The sequence below is a fragment of the Ammodytes marinus genome (genome assembly GCF_949987685.1).
Source record: "Ammodytes marinus genome assembly, chromosome: 9".
NCBI classification, from domain to species: domain Eukaryota; kingdom Metazoa; phylum Chordata; class Actinopteri; order Uranoscopiformes; family Ammodytidae; genus Ammodytes; species Ammodytes marinus.
The window spans coordinates 23,545,624-23,557,731 of NC_137213.1; the positions used below are offsets into that span (position 1 = coordinate 23,545,624).

At 43.6% G+C, this 12,108-nt stretch overlaps 1 protein-coding gene across 1 annotated transcript; it reads right to left on the reverse strand.

Annotated features, from left to right (window-relative positions):
* Nucleotides 1-740: 740 nt before the first annotated feature.
* angptl1b (angiopoietin-like 1b) lies at nucleotides 741-11,745 on the reverse strand. Its single transcript, XM_080033844.1, has 5 exons — nucleotides 11,499-11,745; nucleotides 7,339-8,185; nucleotides 4,399-4,592; nucleotides 2,950-3,220; nucleotides 741-1,937 (listed from the first exon to the last, which is right to left on the reverse strand). Exons 2-5 carry the CDS (start codon nucleotides 8,144-8,146, stop codon nucleotides 1,750-1,752), a joined length of 1,461 nt encoding a protein of 486 aa, XP_079889970.1. The 5' UTR covers nucleotides 8,147-8,185; nucleotides 11,499-11,745; the 3' UTR covers nucleotides 741-1,749.
* Nucleotides 11,746-12,108: the final 363 nt, after the last annotated feature.

A 12,108-nucleotide genomic window follows, 5' to 3' on the forward strand; every position in this document is an offset into this window, starting at 1 on the left:
ATCTGAGCTGAAATAAATATTGACTTTTTCCTTTATTATCTTCGCCAGAATGCACCAAAATGCTTAGATTACATGTTAAAAACACAAAAAAATCTTCTGGGGGGAGATGCCCCCAGACCCACCTTCAGGGGTTTAGTTTTCTGACAAACATTACAATGGATACTAACATGATTTGGGCATTTGGGATTATAAATCATCTTTGAATTGGTTGTACAGCATATCACATGCTATTCATTCAGGGGTGCGAGGGCCACCCCACTCTAACTCTGTGGCCCACCTTGGCCACCCCCAGTCAAAATTTCCTGGAATCGCCACTGTGTGTACCCGTGTGTACGTTGTGGCTCTTTGCATTAACACAGTAAAAAATGTGGCTCTTTGTCTCTGACTGGTTGGCCACCCCTGCCCTAAAGGATGCTGCTTTCCTTCCATACCGGTGATTACAGAGTGCAGACACCCGTGACTTTGTCAATGAAAGATGTTTTTGTAAAAACATACACTTTTGTGTGGAAAGAATGTAGATTTCTCTGTATTTAAAAGGAAGGGGGCGTTGGGGGTGGGGGTACATGGAAATTTGGACCGTTTCCATCACAGTTCATCCCCTGCCCTCCCTCCTCCCCTTTTCTTCCTCCATCCTGTCTGGCTTTCAGCAATGTGTTTCTCGTTGAATGTCCCATTGCCTATAACTCTCAGCACGCTTGGTCCGCATATTTTACGGTCTCAAAAACCGCTCAAAAACAAAATGTGATTCTGACTCTTTTTTTATTTTCTCCCAAGAAAACTTGTTTTCCCAGAGACAAACTGAAATAGTAATAGACAGCCAAATGAGAAAAACATAAAACAGCACTTTCCATACGTGCAAGCACACTTAGAGAATAATTCTCTGACATACAGTGGAGTGGGAAATTAGCACTATTTTCTGTAGGATCATTTACCATTTCACTCAGGACACCTGGCCCTTTTCACTGTTATGATAAGTTAATTGTACACATAAATTATTGTTTCTGGTCATCTGCACTGGAAAACCAAGTATTTAAACAAACATATACGTCATTTTAAGTGTAGAAACAAAAATAAAACTAGTACTACATTTGTGTAATCAAAATAATGTACTTAACATGTATTCATACCATCTGCCTTTCTCCAACCTACAGTATTAAGGTGTTGGTCTTTTCAGATCTCAAAGTGAATACAGTGTCTAAAAAATAAATCAATATAGTGAAATGTTTTTTCCAGCTCAAAGCTCCCCACCAGTTTACCTTGGTGAGGTAGGAAGAGCTGCATTTAGATCCTGTGACACTAAAGCTTATGAATGTAATCCATACCAATGAAGGTCTTTGAGAACATGGCGCCTCCTCTCCACAGGGTTACCTAGTAATGAGGAAAAAATACTGTGTCTCTTAATCAGATAGACAGCTTGCAAGCTGCAAGATTTAGGCAATTATTTAAATGTACCTTCACCATTGTATGTCTCTGGTGGTTAAAGAAGGTATATGGCTTACTTTAAATAGTAATTATCCTCTATGTGTTCATCTATTGTGATATAAAGAGCAATGTTCACGCAAAGTCCCTATGTGTAACAGAAGGCAGTTCAAGACACTGCTGATGGTTGGTCATTTCCATTGGTGTATTCTTTTATATCTAGGATCAACCAGTTGCTGATGACATAAACAGTCACACTTTTGAATGAAGTTCAAGTTTGGCCCTGGTGTCCATAGCTGCCACTGGACCAGCCTGGCTCCCAGTATGTCCTCAGTCAATGGGCCTGATCATCATGCGGACAGCCTTCATGGAGTAGAAGCCTCCGCCATAGTCAGCCCAGAAGATACCATCTTGGAATTTGCTGCGGTAGACTCCTCCGGTGTACCAGACACCATTAAGGTTGGCTTGGCCACAGGCGTTGTACCACCAGCCTCCTTTATGGAAATGGGCGCAGTTACCTGTGAAGGGGGGAACAGGAAGTGTGAAGATTTGACCAATAAGAAATGTTTCTTTCACAGAGAGAATGATCACAAACATACCTTTGTGATTGCCACCAGGAATCATCTACAAAGTGGCAGAATCATTGCCTCTTTTTTTGTGCTTTTTTACAGATTTTTTTTTAATTTTTTTTACCCTTTATTTATACAGGTATATCCCATTGAGTCCGAAGACTCTTTTGCAAGGGAGACCTGTTCCCATTTACACGTTACCATTCACACACACATTCATACACCGATAGCAGGCTAACTATCGACATTCACACGAGGCAAGGTGGGTGAAGTGTCTTGCCCAAGGACACAACAACTATGACACAGTTGGCAGGGCGGAGATCGAACCTCCAACCCTTTGATCATCGGCCGACCCACTCTACCAACTGAGCCACAGTCGCCCCAGATACATCTACTGGAAGTCAATAAACTACAAATCTCACTTCCACAACTTCTTACTAGGAGCATACATCACCAGCTAGCTAGTAGCATGCTTTCAAGCAAACATTCTGTAAAAAGGCGGACTTCGGTGTACAAAGGAGTAATCCAAACAAAACTACAAAAATGATCATCTCCTACATCTTTCAGCATATCAACGTGAAGCCTCCTGAATTATTTTGTCCCTGATTTGCATAAACCTACATTCTTTTACATCCCTTGCCTCAGAGATTGCATAAACAAATAAAAAATGACTGATATTTGGCACAAAGTCAAATACAAGTAGTAGGTTGCTGATTTTCCACAATGTTTGCTGAAGCCTGTGCAAGCCTGTGAGTTTTGCACATGAATGGAAAGTAAGTGAATTGCTTCAGCAATATGGGATTCTAGGTGACGTTGGACAGATGATTCAAGAAAAAGTGTTAGGAATTTTGTTTGAGACTAACTTGAGGTTGACTGATTTTGACCAATAACATATCATGATGATGCACTTCTAAGGAGACTCTAGGCTAAACAAGCACAAATGGACCCCGTGTTGATCTACCTGAGAAAGCATCCTTGTCCCGATCCAGAGTAGTAAACTGTTTGCCGTTGTGACTGGTCAGGGAGTCCCCTGCGTTGCCCTGGTAGGTGCCCAGCCGGAGACGGTAACCCTCGCTCTCAGGCTCTAGATGGAAGCTGCTGTACTGAGCGTAGACCTTCTTGTCCATCCAGTCCTCCAGCTCCACCAGCAGCTTGTAGTCCCCCTGCCTTCCAAGGTTGTAGATGCCTTCCAGACCCAGCCAGTATTCTCCATCTATGTTGCCAAAGCCGCTCTGAGTCAAAGGAAGATAACAAGGGAAGGGTTACGGAAAGATTACAGAAAGCAATATGCATTGTTTTTCATGTGGTAGCTTGAGGAGTTTAGAAACACGAGAAATGTTTAGGAACATAATACCTCCATGCTGGATTGCAACAAGGCAATTGAGAATTTTCTTTTTGATGACGTTTCGGTCATGGCTTTGTAGTTTAGACAAACTACACAACTTCAAAAGAAAAAAGACCCACTTTGGCATAGATAATGACACACGGTCTTAGAATTCCTAAGAGAGACATGTTGTTGAGATTATGCCGGAAAGTAATCTTCAATTATCACAATACTGGTTCATCGCTCAAACCGCAGCAATCTCTTATCACGACTAACGCAAGACTGGACTGGAAGCATGTGTTGAATAACTGCAAGCAATCTACGGCTGGCTGTTTGCCTCCAGAACACTTCACTTGGTGGAGAAGGTTGAGGTTTGCGACTGTGGATTAGCTGGGTGAGCCAGCAGATGATGAATGATGTAGGGTTTCAGTCCGTGGCCTCCTTTTTGGTGCTGTGTGTGTGTGTGTGTGTGTGTGTGTGTGTGTGTGTGTGTGTGTGTGTGTGTGTGTGTGTGTGTGTGTGTGTGTGTGTACATGTGGTGGATTATGTGGGAGAACCCAAAGGCAAATCAATGTTGAAGAGAGCAATTTAGCTTCCAGTTACACATGCACAAGTCTGGCCGGACTGAATGGAACAACTGGAATCACCGAGGCTGCCAGCGGCGATATACTCCATCTCGTTTCTCACAGAGCTTTGATGAGTGGGTCTATATGGTGTGGTGTAGTAAGCCAACCAGTCAGCCATCCAGGAAGGCACTATAGTAGTAGCGGTTTTGGAAAGAAACGTCTGCAGATTGAGCTGTGGAACATACCTTCCTTGCGGGCCATCTAACGTTTCATAATGGGAATCAAAAAAACAAATGACCTCGGACAAATAGCGGCTGCTGACAGGGCGTTATATTTTTCAGTAAGTGAAAACACAAGGATTCTGGCCAAGGAATTAGGCCCAAAGACCCCAGATGGTCCCTCTGGAGGGGTCATATAACAGCACCTCTGTTGTCTTTAGATGAGCCAGATATTCTTCTTGGCTCAGTAGAGGAGAGAGAAAAATGAGACAGACAGACAGGGGAAGTTTCATTGTCTTCACCTTGTAGTTATCCCAGTTCCTGAAGAAGTTAACTGATCCGTCTCTTCTGCTCTGGATGACGGTCCAGCCCCCGTTGTCTATATTCTGTTCACACCAGACCTGCACAGGCCTCTCTGACTCTTGTGGCCTGATCAGGTACATGCCACTGGTGATGTGGCCAGCCTCCTGCGCCTCCAGACAGTCTCTGAACTGACCTGAAGGAAAGAACAATAGAGATAGAGACAGTCCGTATGAAATACAGGGACCCACTGAGAGAGAATCTATGTTAAAGGTCCCATATTATGCTAAATGCACTTTTTAAATGTGTTCTAACATATCCATGGGTCCACGGTGTGCCTAGAGACTGCCAAAATATTTTAAAAAATAACAATCTCTCCTGTTCTCACTCTCCCCCTTTCTGAAACCCCCACCCCTCCCCCCCCAATATACTCCAGTCAGAATTTTCCCCTTTTCTGACCTCACAAACTGGAAAAGCCAGAAGCTTCCACTGTGCAGCCCACACCCCTATTTCGTATTGGTCCACGGCCCTGACAGACAGAGGGCGTGGCGTATCTGGCTTCGCTTCCGGACAGGGGGCGGGGGCAGCTCAAAGATTGTATATTTACGAGAGGAGCTGCAGCTCTTTTTAAAAAATAGGCCATTGTGAGATTAGCTGAACATCAGCATAGTACAATAAATGATCTGAAAGTTTTTTTCAGCAAACAATTAAAGAAAAACGTATTAGGGACCATTAAGACCATATAATATGGTGTATAATAGAACCGAAAAGTGTATAATATGGGAGCTTTAAGACTATGTACTGGGCATCTAAGCAAGTACATGTTTTGTCAGCCTTCTTTATCTTGTTTCACTTTTTTCGTCCATTATGATAAGATTTAGCGCGTGTCTCATTTATGTGGTATAGAAATCTCTGTTAATAGGATGTTGGAGCAGCACAATTGTTTTTTTCAGTTACAGGAAACAGGTCAGAACATTTAGGTAATTTAGCTTAAAAGAAGGCTCTCTGTAACTAGCCTATAGGGTGTGACAGCATTTTTTATTTAGTCAAGAAGTCTGGTTCTGAAATTAACTCAATTTTGATTAAGTATGTAGACGCTGTGTTTTGGCTTATAGTGTTTACATTATGAGACATTGGAGTCACTGGCTGACTGAGGGTTAAATAGGTGGGGAAAAACAGTGAACAAAAACAAAATCACACGCTATGGGAGAGTATTAGGGCCACGGCAGAGAGGGAAAATGTTGAGAATAAAGTAGAATATGTCGAGATTAAAGTTTAAGTACAATTTCGAGATCAAACTTATCAATTCAAGACTGCGGTAGAATTGGAAAGGTATTGACAGATTTGAAGTTCCGGGATCAATAACTCATAAGAAAAACATTATTAAAATTCAAACGATGCATCTTTTAAACAGAAGCAGCAAATGGGCTACAGTCTCATTTTTAACGAAACGAGACGTCCTCAAAGCTCTTCTGATATTGCTCTCTATGGGCAGCGGCCTGTGATACGAGAAAACAGTGGCCGTGGGGGGCGCCCTTAGCTCAGTTGGTAGGGCGTCCCCCTCATGGGCCTCGGCCAGCAGCGGACCCGGGTTCGATTCCAGCCTGCGGTCGTTCTCTGCATGTCACTCCCCTCTCTGCCCCATTTCAACTCTCTCTACACTATCAATAAAGCATAAAAATGCCAAAAAAAAATCGTAAAATAAAAACAAAAAAAAACAGTGGCCGTCTAATAAGCACAACAACAAAGTATAAACTATTAAATTAGGCTATTATTGGAATTGGGGAAAAACATTCTCTGCATTTTTTTTTCTCTCCTCTGGCACTAATACTGTTCCGTACAAAAGCAGGCAGAGTAATGCAAAACACATTTATCCTGGTCTGCAACAATTGTTGGTTATGTCCTCCCAGAACAGAAGAGGAGACTGGGGCATATTAAGTCGCATTAACAATAAATGACTTGCCTTCATTAAAAGGTAAAAACAGAATCAAATAAAATCTTGCTAACCAACTTAACTTTATATGTGACCAACATCTGCCTTTCTCAAGGTAAATCATCATCCTTATTACAAAATGTTCAATTAATAACATGTGCAGCAGTGAGTTTATTTAAAGGGCGAGTAACCCTCTCTAGGCTAATAAAATAGTAATTATAACGTCACGGTATAGTCCTTCCACTGCATCAAGTGCCCCTAGTTTGTGGTTTGAAGGAGGAGGCTTTCGTGCCAGCCTGGGTTTTGTCTACATCTCACATGCAATGGAACTTATAGGGGATCATTTTCATACACAGCTGCACCAAAATCCTATAGACTTTATTATTCTTGGGCGAGGGCAATCTAGGTGTCAGGAATTTCTGTTGATGAGCAAAAACGGCCGGTTCGTTTTCTTTGCTGTGCTTAAGTCCCCCTGCCTCAACTGAGACATTACAACATTTTTATTTCCATCCTGGTTGTGTTTTTTTCTGTTCAGTGGGGAGCAGAATTCCAGCTGAATTGGCAAATATTTAACCTTAGAAAATAAGGCCAGTGGCCCACCTACAGCTGTCCTCAACGCCAGTGATTATAGACTTGTTAGCGCTGACCTGCTATAAATTTCACCATGACTGTTTTTGATTTTTTTTGACTGAATTGATGAATAAATGTATGAAAGATAGATGAAGAAAAGGATGTATGGATCACTCATTAAAGGTGGAGTCAGCGATTCTGGAGAATGCTTGTTGTCAAAATAACTTTAAATGGGCATGTTGCTAGCTACATTGGGTTACATACCCTTTGTTTACATAGCAGTTTACAGAGGGCTGTGTATTAACACTGTATTTTGTTCAGTGCACACACAGTAGGCCTACAAGCAGGTCTATTGTGAGAAGATATTCACTGATTTTGACAACAAGTCTCCAGAATCGCTGACTGCACCTTTAATTCATTCTCTCTCTCACTCACTTACCCTCAGCACTGAAGTTTCGCTGTGGAGGTTTCTGAACTTCCAGCGTGCCGCTTGTTGGCGACGGCCCGGAGCGAGAGCCTCTCTCTCGGGCCAACCTTTTGTTGTTGACCCTCTGGATCTCATTGGTGAAACGTGGCACGTTGACAGGAATGTTCTCGGGCACCACCTGCACGAGTGGGGGTCCCATGGGTGTCTGCTCGTGCCTGCGGCCGCTGTACACCTGCATACAGCGCTCCTCCAGTGCCCCGATCAGCACTGACTGGTTGTTCACTAATGCGGACATGGCGGCGTATTTGCTCTCCAGTTCCCTGTACCTGGAGGACAAGCGCAGGGACTCACTGGTGGCGTTGAGGATGCGTGTCTCCAGCTGCGCCAGTTCCAGCGAGTTGTCCCTCTTCCTGATGATCTCATGCAGCAGCTGCATGTAGAGCTGGGTCACTCTGGAGTTCATGTTCCTGCTCTCTTTCCTCAACAGCTTCATCTCGTTCACCAAGTTTCCGTCCACGTCCACCACAAGCTTCAAGGTCTCCGTCTCCCTACGCTGCTTGGACAGGAGGTCACGCACCCCAGCCACATCCAGACGGGTCACTCGGTCCTTGTCGACTGAGTAACCCCTGGCCGCGCAGATGGGCCCTGTGATCTTCTGCTCAGGTACCAGGAATGTGTAGGAGCACTTCTTGTTCTCTTCGCCGGTCTCTGGAGCCCTCCGCATCCGGGAGAGGATGGGGTGCTTGGTGTTGAGGGCTCGGCCGTTGCTCCAGAGAGATAGACCAAACAGAATGAATAGGCTCCATGCTCCAGGTCCCATGGTTCCTCCTCTCTTTATCAAACCAAACAAGCGAAAAATCTGTGAAAAGCAATGAAAAGTGAAGACCATTTTAGGGTTGGTGTAACTCTCCACTCTGTCCAAGTTCTTACCCTGACTCTGAGAATCAAACTCCAAAGTCCACTCTCAAGATTACTCAAAAAGATGACTCAAAATAAACAGCAGTGTCCGTGTTCACCAAACAAAGGATGATGTCGCCGATTGCAAACAGTGTGGTTCATTGTTGGGATTTTGGTAGTTATTGGACAGTAGTGTACCTACTGCTGCACATGCCACAACAAGCTTTGGCTACATAGACAGTACTTTTTTAGTAGGAGGAATTTATTATTGGCTGTGGTCTTTTCACTGGCTTGGTGGACAATAAGTATTGTTTAGTATAAATAAATATATCACCAGACTTATTCTTCCATTTGGTCCAAGTACCAAACAAAAGTTTCCTTTCTTTGAGTGATTATTTTGTACTTTTTGTTCAGTTTCCTACCAGATGTTTTCTTCTCTCCTCTAATCCAGTACAATCCAACACGACCACTGTGCCGGCAAACTCATAAATACTTATGGAGCATCTGTTGGCATGAGACACAGGAGAGCGCTTCCAGCCAAGACTCAACACAACAGTCTTGTGTAATTATGAAGTAAGTGAGCATTAAAAAGTAAAGTCAAACTAGCAGGCTGCAGCAGAGGCACAGCTGGAGTCACACATCACATACTGCAGGCAGTCCCACTCTTGGCAGGACGTGCCTTCTGGAACACTTGTGGTGGAGTCAAGAGTAAAGTGCCACCCAGCCACCACAAATCTGTTATCATAACTCAAATTTTCAATACATTCCCTCATGGGTTGTTTTTCGTCAGGGCCCTTACCCCGAATCTGTATCAGGTGTCTGGGTGTGTGCTGGGATCTGTTTTTCATATTTCCTTAGATCTCCTGGCTCAGACCTTCCATGAACCTCCCCTATAACCTTTCAGTGTAGCTGCCCTGGCTCGTGTGGAGACCAAGTATGTTTAAAAGTCTTTGAAGCTGATGACATTTGACTCCAAAAGAAAATATTTGGTAGAAAATAGACTTCATGTTCCCGTGGAATACACTGAAAAACATCACTTTAAATGGAAAAGCATCGGCTGTCACACTTTGATGGATGATGAGGTGTACAACTAAACATATCAATAATAAGAAAAATGGTAGGAGGCCTTAGGTTGTTATCGTCTGGGTTCGCTCCCTCATTTCGACTTCTGCCATTTTTGCCCAGCTGTTACAATTAGATTTGTTTGAATTTGTGTGGGGAATTTAATAAATTGACGTATTCTGAGGAGCAGCAGAGGGGAACAGGCATCCCTGACTTATGAGTAATGTTATTCTCGGAATCTATTTTTGGAAGGGAAGCTTGTGTTTTGATCTTGCTGGGTTTTGACAGCACAACGGATGGAGCAAGCGGTGGGTGGGTGGCGTTCAAAAATGCATGCTAAGTGAAAGCTCCCCCTCCTTCTTCCATATTCACTATTGAGAGGCTAGGATCTGGAAGTGGAGCCAATGGTGAGCCAACTTCAGGCTGATTTTTGGCACTCGGGCCAAATCCGACCAGAAGGCAGTCTGGTGGATGGGGCCAAGGAGCAACCTTCCATCTTAACTCTCCTGACAGGCGCACAATATGAGGGCGCTTCATACAGGAGCTCATCCAGTATAATGTGCAAAGGATTTTAAACAGATGCCAAATAAGCAGAATAAAATGAGTCCAAGACAGAGACAGCGGGGGCTTTTAAATCATTTTCTGTGGTCTCCTCTTGATGTGTAGTTGCACCAGAAGAATCCTGACCACAGTTAATGGGACAGAACCGAAAGAGCACAACCTAAAACTCAAACTGCTTGCAGTAGCAAAATAGGGCCCTTTTATCATTGTAGAAGGAAAAAACAAGCTTGTCTCGAGGGAAAATACGGTGAAGTTTTTGTGTGTTTTTATAAGGCACAATGACTGTATTGACAGAAAGAAATTGTCTCAGCCAGCATTCCTTTTTTTTCTACAACTCACAAGTTAGGCAGCACAAGAAAATGCTCCAATAGCCGTATATTAGCTCTATAACATCATGGAACAAGCTGCAGTTTGTGTTTGCGTCAAAGATTGAAACACATCTGCGTGCGAAAGGAAAAGGGCACTTTAAGGAAAACGGGCCGAGTGTCAGAGCTCACAAACACCTTGGCACTGTCAGTCAGTTATTATTACTCGGAGAGGACTTCTTTTCCTTGCCTTTCCGTAATCACGGGTCATCTCCTTCTTCAATAGCTTTGGCCTCAGTGAAATTGGCCCGTCTGCACGTCTCCAACCCCACAATATGAATCTCACAGGCCCTTAGCCTGACAGGAGTGACAGTGTTTACACAGAGGCTCCTCAGCCGGGGCTGTGAATCTCATAGGCGGTTAATACCACCAGGTCCCTCTCCGTCGTTTACACCCTGCATGGTCTTCATCAAGTTCACCGCAGCCAGCAGCCATATTTTTTTGGTGGACTTATTACTAGGGCGTATTTCTCCTCTCCTCACTCAAAGCCAGACCCTGACCAGATCCAGCCACCTACATAGTCAATATGAACGCTGTATACTTGCAACCAGACAAGTCAAACTTTGCGGTGCCTGATGTTCCCATGAATGCAGGCCAGAGGAACACAAGGACACTGAGCTCTAACCGTCTACTGGAAAACTCCCCAATTAAAAGATTCTCTTTGACATTTAAAACCCCTCCCTGGGAATAGCACATTTATCATCCCCTAAATTACTTCTCTGCCAACTTCATCCCAGCACACAGTGTGAATGTTAATGTAAATCCAAAAGTCCAATTTTTTTCCGGTCTAACTTTGTTGTGGCTTTCGTGCTTTAGGCCAGCAGACGTTTTAGGACTGTGCCAATTAGCCCACAAGTTATTCTGATGGTGCCACTGATTAGGTCCGTCTGTCTGCTGAGGGGATGCCATGATGCATGAGCCGTGTACAGGGTTTGTATATGATGATGGGGTTTACACCAGATGTGCATATACAATGAAGTCACTTCAATGTCAGCAGTCATTTCACAGTTCTTCATGAAAAGTTAAGGATTTTTAGGAGACCCAACTTACACCTAACATTTTTTATTTGAAAATTCTAAATTTAAGATCCAATTTCCACTCAAAAGTTGAATTAAAACAATACAACTTTATTGTGTTAAAATTGCCTTTACTTGTTTCAGTAAATTAAATTTTTCTATCCAGTGAAAGTCTAAAGTTGCAGCATTTTGAATACATTTCTAAAGCACAAAACAACATACTAATTTCATAAATAACTTAATCACAGAAATAAAAACTTAACAATCTTACCTGTGTCAGTGAGTTCAGTCTGTGGTCCAGGAGATGCAGGTAAGACCCAGCTAGGTGTCTCAGTTGTGTTCCCTATGCAGGTTCATGCTCTCCATTCTCCTCTTCTCTCTCTCTCTCTCTCTCTCTCTCTCTGTTTCTCTGTCTCTCTCTCTCTCTCAGTCTCCCTCCTTCTTTGCTCTCATTGAGAATGCAGGCCTGCGCTCAGCTATGGCACGAGCAAACTCAGTTAAACCAGGAGAACAGTGGAGGGTGGTCCAAATACAGAGAGAGGGAGGCTGATGGTGTGATTTTCTCTGGGGTTTGAGTAGAGGGGGCAGGCTTGCTTGGCCCTGCCTTCCCTCCTCTGATGTCGCTTAAAAAAAAAGTTTAGGGCTCCTCCTAATATGAGGGTCCGCCACAAATTAAAAACCAAAAACACTCTTGAATCAGATTGGCTGGGAGTCAGCAAGAGTGGTGAAAACACTCAAACTCAGAATCATCTTGTCTGTCGTTTAAAGGTGGAGTCAGCGATTCTGGAGAATGCTTGGTGTCAATTTTTCACACACCGCTACCTTCACACGCCACTACCTTTACGTACTATGTGCGCACTGGAAAGAAAAATCGGGTGTAA